At 61.4% G+C, this 13,713-nt stretch overlaps 3 protein-coding genes across 3 annotated transcripts in view; 2 read left to right on the top strand and 1 right to left on the bottom strand.

Annotated features, from left to right (window-relative positions):
- The window catches only part of MTG1 (mitochondrial ribosome associated GTPase 1), a 4,242-nt gene extending 1,464 nt beyond the window's left edge, over window positions 1-2,778 (top strand). Inside the window, exons 2-10 of the mRNA XM_027903123.1 lie at window positions 279-392; window positions 486-566; window positions 755-811; window positions 1,459-1,549; window positions 1,634-1,695; window positions 1,874-1,970; window positions 2,119-2,200; window positions 2,305-2,417; window positions 2,505-2,778. Coding sequence (XP_027758924.1) covers window positions 279-392; window positions 486-566; window positions 755-811; window positions 1,459-1,549; window positions 1,634-1,695; window positions 1,874-1,970; window positions 2,119-2,200; window positions 2,305-2,417; window positions 2,505-2,602 — 795 coding nt within the window. The 3' untranslated portion in view covers window positions 2,603-2,778. The remainder of the gene's footprint in view (window positions 1-278; window positions 393-485; window positions 567-754; window positions 812-1,458; window positions 1,550-1,633; window positions 1,696-1,873; window positions 1,971-2,118; window positions 2,201-2,304; window positions 2,418-2,504) is intronic.
- A 2,040-nt stretch (window positions 2,779-4,818) lies between these two features.
- Window positions 4,819-6,975, top strand: ECHS1 (enoyl-CoA hydratase, short chain 1). Its single transcript, XM_027903141.1, has 8 exons — window positions 4,819-4,927; window positions 5,428-5,625; window positions 5,705-5,832; window positions 5,913-6,012; window positions 6,111-6,215; window positions 6,293-6,412; window positions 6,502-6,569; window positions 6,673-6,975. Exons 1-8 carry the CDS (start codon window positions 4,819-4,821, stop codon window positions 6,736-6,738), a joined length of 894 nt encoding a protein of 297 aa, XP_027758942.1. The 3' UTR covers window positions 6,739-6,975.
- Window positions 6,976-9,929: 2,954 nt separating this feature from the next.
- ZNF511 (zinc finger protein 511) lies at window positions 9,930-13,696 on the bottom strand. The gene is made up of 6 exons (XM_027903144.1): window positions 13,523-13,696; window positions 13,359-13,432; window positions 12,192-12,393; window positions 11,977-12,101; window positions 10,928-11,113; window positions 9,930-10,366 (listed from the first exon to the last, which is right to left on the bottom strand). Exons 1-6 carry the CDS (start codon window positions 13,694-13,696, stop codon window positions 10,297-10,299), a joined length of 831 nt encoding a protein of 276 aa, XP_027758945.1. The 3' UTR covers window positions 9,930-10,296.
- Between the last annotated feature and the right edge of the window lie 17 nt (window positions 13,697-13,713).

The following is a 13,713-nucleotide window of genomic DNA, read 5'->3' on the forward strand; positions in this document are numbered from 1 at the left end:
TGCCTGCAGACCACCTGTCGTCTCTCTCCAGCCACCCCTCATCCCTCTCCAGCCACCCCTCATCCCTCTCCAGCCACCCCTCATCCCTCTCCAGACCACTGCTTCTCCAGCCACCCCTTTTCCCTCAAGACCACCCCTTCTCCCTCCAGAGCAATCCTTCCTCTCCAGCCACCTCTTCTCCCTCTCCAGCCACCCCTTCTCCCTCTCCAGCCACCCCTTCTCCCTCCAGAGCACGCCTTGCCACCTCTCCCATGGCTGTTTCCAGTTGCTCTCCTTAGCGCTGCCACATCCCGCTGTCGGGCCGTAACCCCGCGCTGAAGGAGGTGCTGGGCATCCGTCCGCACATCCTGGTGCTGAACAAGATGGACCTGGCTGATCCCCGCCGGCAGCCAGTGAGCACCGGGGCAGGGCTGGGTTGGGCTGGCTGGGGGGCAGCGGTGGTGGCACAGGGAGGTGACAGCAGAGCCTTTTCTCCTGCCCTGCAGGTGATGTTGGAGCGGCTGAAGGAGCAGGGATGCTCACAGGTGGTGTTCACAGACTGCCAGCGCGATGTCGGTGTCAAGAAGGTAACGGGGCTGCAGCCCAGCCCTGCTCCCTGGTGAGCTCCCTGGTGAGCTCCCAGCCTTCAGGGCCCTCCCAGGTGCCTGCTCGAGCGTGATCCTCTTTTCCAGCTGTCCCAGTCCTCTGTTCAGCCCCCTGGCAGAGTGTCTGTGGCTGCTGCAGGGTGCCAGCCCCTGTCCCTGTTTCCCTACAGATCGTTCCCCTGGTTGCCCGGCTGGTGTCTGAGGGCCCACGCTACCACAGGGCCGAGGTGAGACACAGTAACAGAATATCCTGTGCTGGAGACCCCCAGGGATCCCAACTCCTGGCCCTGCCCAGGACACCCCAGCAATCCCACCCTGTCCCTGAGAGCATTGTCCAAAACACTCCTTGAGTTCTGGCAGCCTTGGGGCTGTGACCGCCGCCCTGGGGAGCCTGGTCAGTGCCCAGCCACCCTCTAGGGGAAGAACCTTTTCCTGATATCCAGCCTAACCCTCCCCTGACACAGCTCCAGCCATTCCCTCAGGTCCTGTCGCTGGTCACGAGAGAGAAGCTGCACACCCCAATGAGGTCTGACCTCAGTCTCCTCCAGCTGAACGGACCAAGTGCCCTCAGCCCCATCTTGTGTGGCCCCTCCAGGCCCTTCCCCATTCCCACATCCCTCCTTTGGACACTCTCTTTTAAATCTTTTTTCCATATTGTTGGTTCCCAAAACTGCCCCCAGTGCTCGAGGTGAGGCCACCCCAGTGCAGAGCAGAGGGAGGGTCACCTCCCTCTCCAGCCAAGGGACGAGGCAGCTCCCACATGTGCCAGGAGTGCCAGCAAACACTGGGGGGGTTGGCTGTGGCTGCTGCCCCTCGCTCCTGGGGTGGGAGCCTGATAACCAGTGCTCCTTGCTCATGTTTCCCTGGCTTCCAGAGCTCGGAGTTCAACATCTTGGTGATCGGCGTGCCCAACATGGGCAAATCCTCGCTCATCAACTCCCTGCGGAGGCTACACCTCAAGAAGGGTATTTCTCCGGGGTGCTGGGGCTCGGGGAAGAGGTGGGGCACAGTGTCCCTTGCTTCCATGACCATGTCTTCTTTTCCACCAGGGAAAGCCACAATGGTGGGGGCCGAGCCAGGCATCACCAAGGCAGTGCTGACCAGGATCCAGGTACTGTCCCTGCAGCACAGTGGCTGGGTGGGCTCTGCCTCCCGCATCCTGGAGAGACCTCAGTGCCCACAGAGCTTATCTCAGGGTTGCTCAGGTCGCCTTTCCAGCAGGACCTTAATACAAGCTTGTTAGGCACGTGGGAGTCTGTGGTGCTGCTTACCAGCCCTGCCTCCCCCAGGTCTGCGAGAAGCCCCTGATGTACCTGGTGGACACCCCTGGCGTGCTGCCCCCGAAGCTGGGGGATGTGGAGACGGGCATGAAGCTGGCACTGTGTGGTGAGGTGGAGGCTGCGGCTGGGGGGAGTGCCTGAGGCTGGGGTTGGAGTCTGCTGCTCAGGGCTCCTGGGTGACACGGGAATGGCAGGAGGCTTGGCCAGCACTCAGCAAGGGCTGGGGGTAACTGGGCCTTGACCCTCTTTTCCAGGAGCCATCCACGACCACATGGTGGGGGAGGACATCATGGCCGACTACCTGCTGTACACTCTGAACAAGCAGCAGCAGTTCGGGTGAGCTGGGGGGGAGCTGGGGAGGGGTCCCGGGAGGGCTGTGGAGCCACCATCCCCGGGGAATTGCTGTGGGGAGCATGGGGTGTGAGCCGTCCCTCCGGCAGGTACGTGCAGCGCTACGGGCTGGGCGAGCCCTGCGACCACATCGAGTCCGTGCTGAAGCGCGTGGCCCTCGCCCAGGGCCGCACGCAGAAGGTGAAGGTGCTGACAGGCACAGGTGAGTGCCTGGGGGGCTCTGAGGCACAGGGGCTGGGAGTCTGGGGGTCCCTGCTGCCCCTCCTTCTGCACCCGCTGCCATCTCCAGGGAATGTCAACGTGACGATGCTCGACTACACGGCCGCCGCCTATGAGTTCCTGCGGGACTTCCGAGCAGGACACCTGGGCAGGTTAACACTGGACTGAGACCTGTCCCGTGGGGGAGAGGCACTGCCTGCAGCCGTGTGGGCAGGGGACACCCCAGTGCCACCTCAGTAGGGAACTCTGGTGTGTGACTGAAGAGGCTCTGCCAGGGCAGCTCCTGATTCCTGGCAAGGGGCCAGAGGGACAAGATGCCCACGGTGGCAGCTGAGGCTGCCCTGTGGCGTGCCCACCCCAGAGGCAGGGCTGGTGCCTCCAGCTGGGACAAAATCCCTGGGAAGCCGTTTCTTTGTGCTTGCTTGGCCTGCTCAGGGACCTCAAAATAAAGCCTTTGTGGGCAGGGGGCCAGGCGGTGGCCATCCCAAGGTCCCGCCCAGAGCCCCCCATCCCGCATGCAGCCACACCTGCTTTCGTCCAGCTTTATTGTCGCCTCCTCGTCCTCGCGAGGCCAGGGACAGAGGCGCGGTGCGAAGGGGTGCCCGAGCCGGCGGGGTTTGGCACGGCGTGGGGAGGGAGGTGGTGGAGGGGCTCCCGCGGGGGTCCTGCCCCGCTGGCGGTGGGTGGGCACAGCCCCAGGAGCTGCTGCTATCCCGGGGCGCGGGGCTTAGCCCCCGGTGGGGCTGCGGGTCCTCGCGGCGTCCTGGGTGCTCCGGGCACGGTGGGGTCCCCCGGTGTCCATCAGCGGCGGAGGAGCGCGGCCAGCGGGCAGAGCCAGGGCAGCGCCCGGCCCGGCGCGGTCCCGGTGGGCGCAGAGGAGGTCCAGGCGCTGGCGGCCGCCGTCCAGTTGCCGTCGCGGTACTCGACGCCGTCCGCCGCCTGCAGCTCCCCGGAGAGCCGCGCCCGGCGCAGGGCCGCCCCCGCCGCCACGCCGGCCGCCGCCCCCGCCGCCGCCGCCCCGGCCACGCGCAGGGCGGCCCCGGCAGAGCCGTACCGGGGCACGGCCGCCCTGGGCCGGGCGCGGGCCGCCCCCCGCGCCGCTCCGCGGGCCGCCCCCCGGGCGCCGCCGCGCCCGCCCTTGCCCGCCGCCGTGTCGCAGAAGGCGGCGGCCAACAGCACCAGCGCCCAGCACGCCGCCGCGCTCCGCCGCATCCCGCACCTGCCGCAGGGACGGAGGGAGCGATGGAGGCAGAGCCCCGCCGCTCAGCCGCGCCCGGGGGGGCCGCGCGCGGCCGCGTCTCGCTCCCGCGGGTGCCGGGGCCGCGCACGCCCGTGTCACCGCACACGCGGCCGCGCACGGGTTGCATAAACGCGCTCCCCCCCGCCCGGGTGGGTGATGCTCCTGCACATGCTCCTGCACACGCAGCCACACGCGCGCTCCCGCACGACCGCGTGGGGGATGCTCCCCTCGAGACCCCTGCGGGTGGCGTTCCCGCGCGCGCCCGCACACGCACATTCCCGCACGCCCGTGTGGATGACGCTCCTGCACATTCCCGCACGCCCGTGTGGATGATGCTCCTGCACACTCCCGCACGCTCGTTAGGGATGATGCTCCCGCACACCCGCGCACGTCCCTGCGGATGACGGTCCCACACATTCCCGCACACCCGTGTGGATGATGCTCCCGCACATTCGTGCGGATGATGTGCCTTTTCATTCCCGCACGCCCCCGTGGACGATGCTCCCGCACAGCCATGTGGATGATGTTCCTTTACATTCCCGCACACCCGTGTGGATGATGCTCCCGCACATCCGCGCACACCCTTGTGGATTATGTTCCTGTACAGCCCCGCACAGCCGCGTGGATGATGTTCCTCTACATTCCCGCACAGCCCTGTGGATGATGCTCCCGCACACCCGCGCACTCGCGGCCGCGGGGCACACTCACCCCCCACGCCCTCCCCACCCGGGGTACTCACCGGGCCCGGGGCACCGCCGGCTCGTTCCGCTCCGCTCCGCTCCTCCCCGGCCGCGCTCCCGCCGCCGCCACCGCCGCCGCCGCGCTCTCGCCGCGCCCCCCCGCACACCCCCCACCCCACGCGCGGGGGGCGGCGGGGGAACCCCCCCTGCTCTCCCCCGCGGCGCTCTAAGCCCCGCTAATCCCGCGGCCCCCCTGGCTCGGCGGCGCTGCCGGCGGGACCCCCCGCGGGCCGGGCTGGGGGCGGGCCCTGCGCCCCCTCAGCGCTACCGGGGGTCCCGACCCCGCCCCGCGGCCGCGGCCAATGGGAATGCAGAGCGGCGGGGCGGGGCCGCCTCGGCCAATGGGCTGTGGCGGGAGGGGCGTGGCAGCCGCGGCGGGCGGGGCCGCTCCTCCGCGCTCCGCCATGGCCGCCGCTTTGCGAGCGCTCCTCCGGCCCGCCGCCGCCGCGCTGCCCCTGGCGCGGCCCCTACCGCCGCTCCGCAACCCCGCCGGCACCCGGGGCTGCAGCGCTGGTGAGCATCGGAGCACGGGGAGGGCACCGGGGGCTGAGGGGGGGTGGGCTTGGCCGGGGCCGGGGTTGGGAGTGAGCACCGGGTCCCTGCACCTGGCTCGGTCCCAGCACCGGGCGGTGTGCCCAGCAGCTTGCACGTGGTCCCTGGGCTGCGCACCAGGACGGGGTCCCTGCTCCGTGTACGGTCTCCCGGCACCGGGCGCGCGGTCCCGGGGCCGTGCGGCCGGTCCCGGGGTGCCTTCGCCATGCCCCGGTACAGGTGGCTCGCCGTCCCGGCACGGGGTGGTCCAAGGGCTGCACCTGCTCGGGGCACGGTGACACCGGCAGCTCCCCCGAGCCGAGCCCCGCGGCGACGTCCCGCCGGCTGCCGGTGACCGCTGGCGTGAAGGTCGCCTTAAAAATAGCGCAGGGCGGCGGCCGGAGGTTGCCGGGGGTTGTCAGGGGTCTCACCCCGTGCCCAGCAGCCGGTGGGTTCACGGGCCGGTGCCGGGGCGGCGGCAGGGTCCACGTTCCAGTACCTGTTGGTGCAGAAGACGGGGGCGCAGAAGAACGTCGGGCTGATTCAGCTGAACCGGCCACAGGCGCTGAACGCGCTCTGCGAGGGGCTGATGACCGAGCTGCGGCAGGCGCTGGAGGCCATGGAGAGTGACCCGCAGGTGGGAGCCATCGTCCTCACCGGCAGCCAGAAAGCCTTCGCAGGTAGGGCGGGGCCTCTCCCCACCCCAAAATTTTGGGGAAGCGGGGGGGAGTTGGTGTCCCAGGCCACTCTCCTTTGCAGCTGGCGCAGACATCAAGGAGATGCAGAATAAAACCTTCCAGGAGTGCTACAACGGCGGCTTCCTGGGCGGGTGGGACAAGGTCTCCGTCGTCCGCAAACCCATCATTGCCGCTGTCAACGGCTATGCCGTGAGTGCCCCCCGCCTCTCCCTGTACCCCCTGGCCCCCCAGTGCCACCCCCTGACCCTGCTGTGCTACCCCCGTCCCAGCTGGGTGGCGGGTGCGAGCTGGCCATGATGTGCGACATCATCTACGCCGGGGAGAAGGCGCAGTTCGGGCAACCCGAAATCCTGCTGGGAACCATCCCAGGTGAGCAGAGGTCACCGGCCAGGGGGTTCCATCCCGGCTGGAGTTGGGGACACCCAGCTATCCCTCTCTGGACCTTCCCCTTCCCAAAATGCATCCAGGTGCCGGCGGGACGCAGAGGCTCACCCGGGCAGTGGGGAAATCGCTGGCCATGGAGATGGTGCTCACCGGGGACCGGATCTCGGCAGCGGAGGCCAAGGAGGCAGGTAGGGGCGTGGGCCAGCCCTGGCGCTGCAGGGGGCCAGCAGGGAGCCATCCCCCCACTTCCCACTGCCCATCCTAGGTCTGGTCAGCAAGGTGTTCCCCGTGGAGAAGCTGCTGGACGCGGCCATCGCCTGCGCTGAGAAGATCGCCAGCAACTCCAAGCTGGTGGCCGCCATGGCCAAGGAGTCGGTCAACGCTGGTAGGGACTGGAGGGCCAATTGGGAACCCCTTGTGGGGGGGCTGCAGGGCCAGACAGAGGGGTCTCCCCAACTTCTCCCTTGTTCTCAGCCTTTGAGACGACGCTGACAGAGGGGAACAGGACGGAGAAGCGTCTCTTTTATGCCACCTTTGCCACCGTAAGTAGAGGGATCTGCCCCAAGGCCAGGGGGATCGGCCCCATGGTGGGGAGATAGCGGGGCTGCCACAGCTCCCCAAACCTCACCTCTCTGCTCCTCCCAGAATGACCGCAAGGAGGGGATGACAGCCTTCGTGGAGAAGCGCAAGGCAAAATTCACCGACAGCTGAGCCTGAGGAGCTGCAGGTCCCCGGGAGTGTGCAGGTCCCTTGGGATGTGCAGGTCACCGGGGATTTGCAAATCCCCAGAGTGGTGCAGGTCCCCACAGCCACCTGCTGCCCATCTGCCCTCTGCCTTACCCCGTGGAGTGGACCGGGACCCGTCGGCAAGCGATGCTTGGGGTGACAACCAGCAGTGGGGACCACCTCTGCCTTTGCTATTAAAACATTTTCTAGGTGCTGCTGGGACATGGGGCGTCCTTCTCTGAGGTTCTGCCTCAGCTGGGAAAGGTTTGGGTTCATTGAGACCCCCCACTCTGTCACACTGCTCTCTGACGCTGGGCTGGGCAAGAGCAGACTCGTGGAAGTGCGTGTGTTCCCCGGGAGGGGGACAGCCTGTGGCACTGAATCACCCATCCCAGGGCATCATCCTCACCCTGCTCGGGGTCTTGGGGCGATCCCAAGGAGGGGGATCCCTCAGGTTTAGGGCCCTGTACTTAGCAGCAGGTTTCTGGCAGCAATGAGGAGCCCACCAGGACATGGAGAGGAGTGGGTTTATTGGGGGCAGGAGGGGCTCAAGGGTGGGTAGGGAGGGATGAGTCCCCCCATGAAGCCCCAGGGGTGGCTCCCACCCCTCAATTCACAGCCTGGGCACATCTGCACTCAGCTGTGGTACAGATGGTCACGGTCCTCCTCTGGGCCATTCTGGACGGGCAGGGACAGCATCCGGGGCGGCTCACGGATATCCATCTCCCTGGCATCGTCCTGGGGGTGGCGGAGGTGATCTCGATCCTCCTCTGGCTCTGCCTGGACTTGTGGGAGGTGCCAGTACCTTCTGGACACAGCCTTTCTACCCGGTTTCACCTCTTCAGGAAGCTCACGCTCCTCCAGCACATCCACACCAGGGATGCTGGAAGAGGGGAACAAAATCAGTGAGGAAAGGTTGCTAAATACCACCCTGCCCCAGGGGAATTCCAACCTGTCGGAGGGCAGGGACCCTGGCAAGATTTCCCTCCACTCCAGGAAGCAGAAATTATATCTTGGGCAGCAAATGGGCTAATTTGGACAAAGGAATAGGGAAACCAGCTAGGGCTAGATGGCTGGGGAGTTTGGGCAATATGGGAGGGAAGGTGGAGCTTGAGAGCCTCTTAATTTTGAAGGGGCACAAAGCCCAAGGGGAATTTATTTCCCCCTGAAACGCTTTCCATTTTGGGGTGTTGCTCTGCTGGCTTTTACAAGCCTGAAGGTGCGGGGAGCACATCCAGCTCTTACATTTCCTTGTCCAAATCCCGGTGCGCGTGCAGGCCCTTCCGCCCGGAGCTGCTCAGAGCCTGCAGGGAGAGAGGGGGGTGGCACTGGTCATGGGTGGGCCTGCTCATCAGAGGGGACAGCAGGAGGGTGAGGCAGAGGGGGGGCTCACCTGGGTGCTGCTGGGTGCCAGCAGCAGGAGGGCAGTGCCCAGCAGGACGGCGATGCTGCAGAGCCTCGGGCTGAAGCAGAGACACAGTGGCAAGAGCCGTGTGGCCGGTGCTGCTCCGCGCCCTGCACCCAGTTCCTGTGCCCCCCGCTCCTCCCTGACCCCCAGCACCCACCCTGCCCATCCCCTGTGCCCTCTGGGCTGGCAGGACCTACCCCTCCATGGCTGCCTCTCACCACACCTGGCTGTGCCCTTTGCCCGCCCGGCCCTCGTGTCCCTGGGTGGTGCCAGTTCGTACTGCTCAGGGAGACTCCCAGCTGTCCCAGAAAGGTGGTGGCCTCTTGCTCTGGGGGGAGCTGCAGGGGAGACCCTCTCTGACCTCTCTGCTGGCGCAGGTGCCCAGTTCCTGCGTGTCCCAGGCTCAGCTGTGACCCTTCCCTTTGCTTCTCCATCACGGGATCCGCCTCCACCACACCACTTCAGCTCTCCTGCAACAGGAGCGAAACGGGTGATTTGGGGGCTTTCATCCCCCAAATGTTTCCCAATGCATTTTTTTTTTTTCCCCAGAAGTTGGAAGTGTGAATGAATCCAAAGCTTCTCCCCAGTTGTGATGGGTTACACCTTGTTTCCGTCAATTCTCTGTGTGTGTTAAAAAGGAAAATGAAAGGGAATTCAAATTTTGCCTTGAAAGAAGGATTTTTTCCCAGCTGGGACAGACTTCATTGCCCATGGACTCTGGGAAAAGCTGGTGGCCCAGAAGAGAGCCAGTCACGAGGCCTGAGGGTGTAATTGCAATTTCAGTTTGTTTTCCATTAGCAAGGCACGGCACTCGGGGGAAAAAGGAATTCCCAGGTCAAAACTTGTGGACCTGAACCCGTAAGGGAGGGTTGGGCTGCTCCTGCCTGACCTTTGAGCCATCACGTGCCAAAGCCTGCAGGCATCTCCAGTGACCTGTGGCCTGATTCCCCGTCCCAGCTATCCCAGTAGGGGGGAAAAAAAAAAACCCTCATTAGGGGCTCCCAGTGTGGGAAAATAATTTTTGGTCCCTGCTGAAAGATGTCCCTGGGCAGATAGGGGATCCTGGCCGGGGGGTTTGCCTGCTGGAGACAGCACTCCAGGAGCAGGGATTAAGGCTGGACAAGCCGGCTGAGTTTTAAACAGAGCGAAGCTTTTTAAAACTCACTGGGAAATCTCCTGCATCTCCGTAAACATCATTCCCTGCTCCCATTTGCAAGGATTTTTTCAAAGCCCCTTTTATCCTCTATTCCTCACACAGAGGGGGGAAGGGAAAAAAATGCAATTATAGATCCTAAGCTTCTTGGATAAACATCGTTCCAGAAACCTCTTTTTTCCCTTTATGGACAAATTTTCAGTGTCAGGGTTCACCAGGACCCCCAGACCAGTGGCAGCACTCTGAGCCTGGCTCTGTGGTTTCCATTTTTCCCAGGAGGACGAGATTACAAAGGAAGGGAGAGGCAAGAGGGAAAACTTCAATCCCAAACTGATTTTTCGGGATTATTGGAGCAAAAGGAGGCAGGTTCATTCTGCACATCTGCCTTCGAAATACCATTTAAACTATCTATTAAGCAATTTTATAAAAATTCCTTTTATTTATTCCTCTGGCTGAAGTCATTTTATTTTAACTCTCCATGGAAACGCTTCTTCTGGGCCAGACAAACCTTTCCTGTGGGTTCCATAGCAAGAGCTGGGATGCAGAGGAGACTTCAGCGAGATGGAGAAGGTCAGGATTAAGGACCAACACTTTTTTTGCCCTGGTTTGTTTTTACACAGCTTCCAGAACACAGTCAGCAGATTTTGTCTTGGAATTTCCTTGAATCTGGTTTTTGGCTCCAAAAGGCACAAAAATAAAACACCCAATCCTGTGCAGCCTCAGCTTCAGGAGGGTTTCCTTAACACCTCGCCACGCATTCTGGGCTCCCCTTCCTAAAATCTTGAGGATTCTTAACTCAGTCAGGTTGGTCCGATTCCATCTGACATCACAAACCCGTGTTCAAGTGCTGGTGGAGCTTTAATTGGTTTGGGTGGCTTATTCCCAGCGAGGAGTGGGAACTGGAAGTATCCCTGCTCAGCCATGGCGTGGGCGGCACCGGCCCCACATCTGCTCATCCCGCACAAATCTGCTGCACTGACCTTCAGACTTTCTTCCTTGGTCCTTTAAATCCTCGGGTGGCACCTTGTCCAAAGCAAATTGTGGATGGGATCCTGGAAAGGGAGACAGGCTTTAATCCACATTAACAGCCTATCCCTCACGGGGGTGCTCTGTGTCGCATTTTAAGCTCCCAGAGTGGAAAGAGCAGGACATTAAATCATCAAAGCAATAAAAAAAAAAAAAAAAAAAAAAAAAAAAAAAAAAAAAAAAAAAAAAAAAAAAAAAAAAAAAAAACAACGGGTGAAATCCCGATTTGCTTTCCTGTGTATTCTGAACATTCCTGTTCTGGAGGCCCCTCCCCTTTTTCCAACCACATTGCAAGTGTTACCAAACATAGTAACTGGCCAGTTGCAGTGGCTGATTGTGAGGAGCAGGAGAGCAGAAGCAGCATCCTGCAATACCCCGGGAAGAGACCCTGGGTGGGCAGACCAACAGGACCTTGCCAACACTTCAGTGGCCTGTTCTGCCCTTCCACACTTCCCTCTTTTTAAAAAATGCCTTTGAAAACACACATGGAAGGAACTCCTGCCTCGTTTATCTTCAGCACAGGGACACACTGAGCACTGCAAAGGGCTGATAAGACTCTCTGTCCCGTGGAGGCCAAAGCACCAGACCTGGACTTGTAGAGCCGTTTCTCTGGCAGCAAGGGGACAGGGCTGGCTGCAGGCTGAGGGATCTCCATGTCCTCGCCAGGCCCTGTTTCCATGGGGTCCGGCTGGAGTTGCTCCGCCGTCTCCACGCTCACCTCCATGGGCACGCTGGGGCCCTGCTCCGTGGGACAGCTCGTGTGCTTGGGGACACTGCAGGGACACAGTTTGACACCCTGGCTCAGTGGCTGCCATGTAAGCCCAGAGCCAAGGATATTTCATGAGGAAACAAGTCCAGCTGGGATGAGTTGGTGCATGCAGGCACAGGGATTTGGCTCCAGAGCAAGAGGCTTGCATGAGTTTCTATTTAAGTATCCATTACTTAATGAATATACAGCACACAGCTCTGTCCCCAAGTCCTTCTCTTCACTCCATAAAGCCTAAGTCATTCCACAGGCTCAATTCCCTGAGGACTGTCCTTTAGCTGACCTACTGATGCCATAGATGACCCATTACCTTTTCATCCCTAGCTGGGATGAAATCCTGAAGGGGTTGGCAGTTTCTTTTTTCCCCCAAAGCCAAGCCACTCTGCTCTCCCCTCCTCAACATGCTGCTCCCTCAAGTGTTGGGAACAGGACACATTTCACTCATAATCACAGAAGGGTTTGGGTTGGAAGGGACCTTAAAGCTCATCTCATTCCACCCCCTGTCATGGGCAGGGACACCTTCCACCAGCCCAGGTTGCTCTAAGTCCTGCCCAACCTGGCCTTGGACACTTCCAGGGATGAGGCAGCCACAGCTTCTCTGGGCAACCTGTGCCAGGGCCTCCCCACCCTCACAGGGAATAATTTTTCCTAATATCCCATCTAAACCTCCTCTATTTCATTTTGAAGCCATTCCCCCTTGTCCTGTCACTCCAGGCCCCTGTAAATAGTCTCTCTCTGTGTTTCTTGCAGGCTCCCTTCAAGCCCTGGAAGGCCACAATCAGGCCACCCCAAAGCTTCCCTTCTCCAGGTTGAACAATCCCAACTCTCCCAGCCTTTTCCTGTGGGAGAGGAGGAAAGTTCTGCAGTTACCTTTTCACTTTCTTGGGTCTGTCAAACCGAAAGTCAGCAGGGTAAAGGTGCACGGTCACCAAGTGATCCTTCCTGTCCTTGCTGCTCTTGAACTTCTCCGGGCAGCCTTCCACCAAACACTTGTACTGAAAGGCAAGGAGTGGGGGAAAAAGGACCTAACTGGAAGAGGCAAGTGCGCTCCAGCCCCGAGCCCAGGGCTGGGCACGGCAACTCACCATGTTCTGCTTCTCAGCCATGATCTGGAAGAGAGAGTCGTGCCACTCCAGGATGTGGATATCCAGGAGGTTCCCCGAGGGGAAGGAGCGCTTGCAGAAGGAGCAGACGTTCCTGTGCAGGGCGTTGTAGTGGTGCTCGTAGCCTTCCAGCGTGTCAAACACCTGGCAGCACCCGGAGATGTGGCAGCTGAACTCGGACACCCTGCGGGGAAATCGGGACAGCCGCGCCTCGAGCTGAATTAGAGCCTCAGGGTCAGCTGAAAACGGCCCTCCAGGTGACCTTGGCACGGAATCCCAGGATGGTTTGGGTCGGAAGGGACCATAAAGACCATGCAGTCCAACCCCCCTGCCCATGGGCAGGGACACCTTCCACCACATCAACACTAGTGGCGTTTTTTATGAGTAACAAATTAAATGCCAGGTGCAATGGAACTGAGATCATGGTGGTGCTGGCAGTTACAAACTTATGTGCCACTGGAAACTTGTTGGTGATTATCATAGGATCACAGAATCAACCAGAATTGGAAGAGTTCAGAAAAGACCTCCAAGATCATCAAGTCCAACCCTCGATCCAATCCCACCGTGGTTCCCAGACCATGGCACCGATGCCACATCCAGTCTCATCTTAAACACCTCCAGGGAAGGTGAATCCACCACTTCCCTGGGCAGTCCATTCCAATGTCTGATTACTCTCATTTCATTACTCTTATTTGTCATTATGCCCTCGGGATCATCTCTATTATCATCCTGTCAAGTGGTGCTTTGGTGAATAATAAACAAGGCAGTAATGTGATAGATAAGCTGTCTGACCCTAAAGTCGCGGTTATGGATGACCAGTGCTTTTTTAACAGGTATCCACTGGAAAAACCTCTCACAACACTCAGAGTACTTCCTCGATTTTACACACAAAAAAGCAAGGCAAAGATTCTGTCCCAGGTTTAGCCTTCCTAGTCGGAGCTGCCCCAGCTGCAGTTGCCCAGAGGGGCTGTGGATGTCCAAGATCAGTTCAAGACCAGCTTGGACGGGGCTTGGAGCAACCTGGGCTAGCGGAAGGTGTCCCTGCCCACGGCAGCGGGTGAAAGCGGATGAGCTTTAAGGTCCCTTCCCGCACAAACCACTCTTTGACTCCACGGCTCAGGGCTGGCGACGAGTCCCCGTCTCACTTACTTGGGTCTCTCGGCCACATCCTCGAGGCTGGAGAGGACGCCCTGCAGGTAGAGGTGCCTGTGCACGTCCCCGTCCTAGAGGGGAGCAGAGAGGGCCGTGGGCGGGCGGGCAGGGCCCTCAGACACCGCGCCGACCCCCCGGTGCTGCGGCGGGGGGAGCCTCACCTCCAGCAGCGGGTGCTGCGGGCCGAGGCGGAGGCGGCGGGGGGTGAAGGTGAAGGGCGGCAGGGGCTGAGGGGGCTGCCGGGGGGGTTCCGGGGGGGGTTCCCTGGCGGGGTCCTGCGGGGTCCCCTCACGGAGCCGCCGGAGCAGCCCCGGCGGCAGCGGCAGCGCCGCCATGGCGGGCCGGGCACTGC

Source organism: Empidonax traillii, unplaced genomic scaffold (genome assembly GCF_003031625.1).
Source record: "Empidonax traillii isolate 1590-97213 ecotype Southwest subspecies unplaced genomic scaffold, ASM303162v1 scaffold936:size233247, whole genome shotgun sequence".
Taxonomy (NCBI): Eukaryota; Metazoa; Chordata; class Aves; order Passeriformes; family Tyrannidae; genus Empidonax; species Empidonax traillii.

What these genes read in the sequence shown, in the direction of transcription:
- ZNF511 (XM_027903144.1), bottom strand. Translation starts at nt 13,696, where the DNA reads ATGGCGGCGCTGCCGCTGCCGCCGGGGCTGCTCCGGCGGCTCCGTGAG. An exon ending in GATGTGGCCGAGAGACCCAA is followed by an intron (nt 12,394 to 13,358) that starts GTAAGTGAGACG and finishes ATTTCCCCGCAG; the next exon opens with GGTGTCCGAGTTCAGCTGCC. An exon ending in AAACGGCTCTACAAGTCCAG is followed by an intron (nt 10,367 to 10,927) that starts GTCTGGTGCTTT and finishes CTCCCTTTCCAG; the next exon opens with GATCCCATCCACAATTTGCT.
- ECHS1 (XM_027903141.1), top strand. Translation starts at nt 4,819, where the DNA reads ATGGCCGCCGCTTTGCGAGCGCTCCTCCGGCCCGCCGCCGCCGCGCTG. An exon ending in CACCCGGGGCTGCAGCGCTG is followed by an intron (nt 4,928 to 5,427) that starts GTGAGCATCGGA and finishes GGGCGGCGGCAG; the next exon opens with GGTCCACGTTCCAGTACCTG. An exon ending in CAGCCAGAAAGCCTTCGCAG is followed by an intron (nt 5,626 to 5,704) that starts GTAGGGCGGGGC and finishes TCTCCTTTGCAG; the next exon opens with CTGGCGCAGACATCAAGGAG.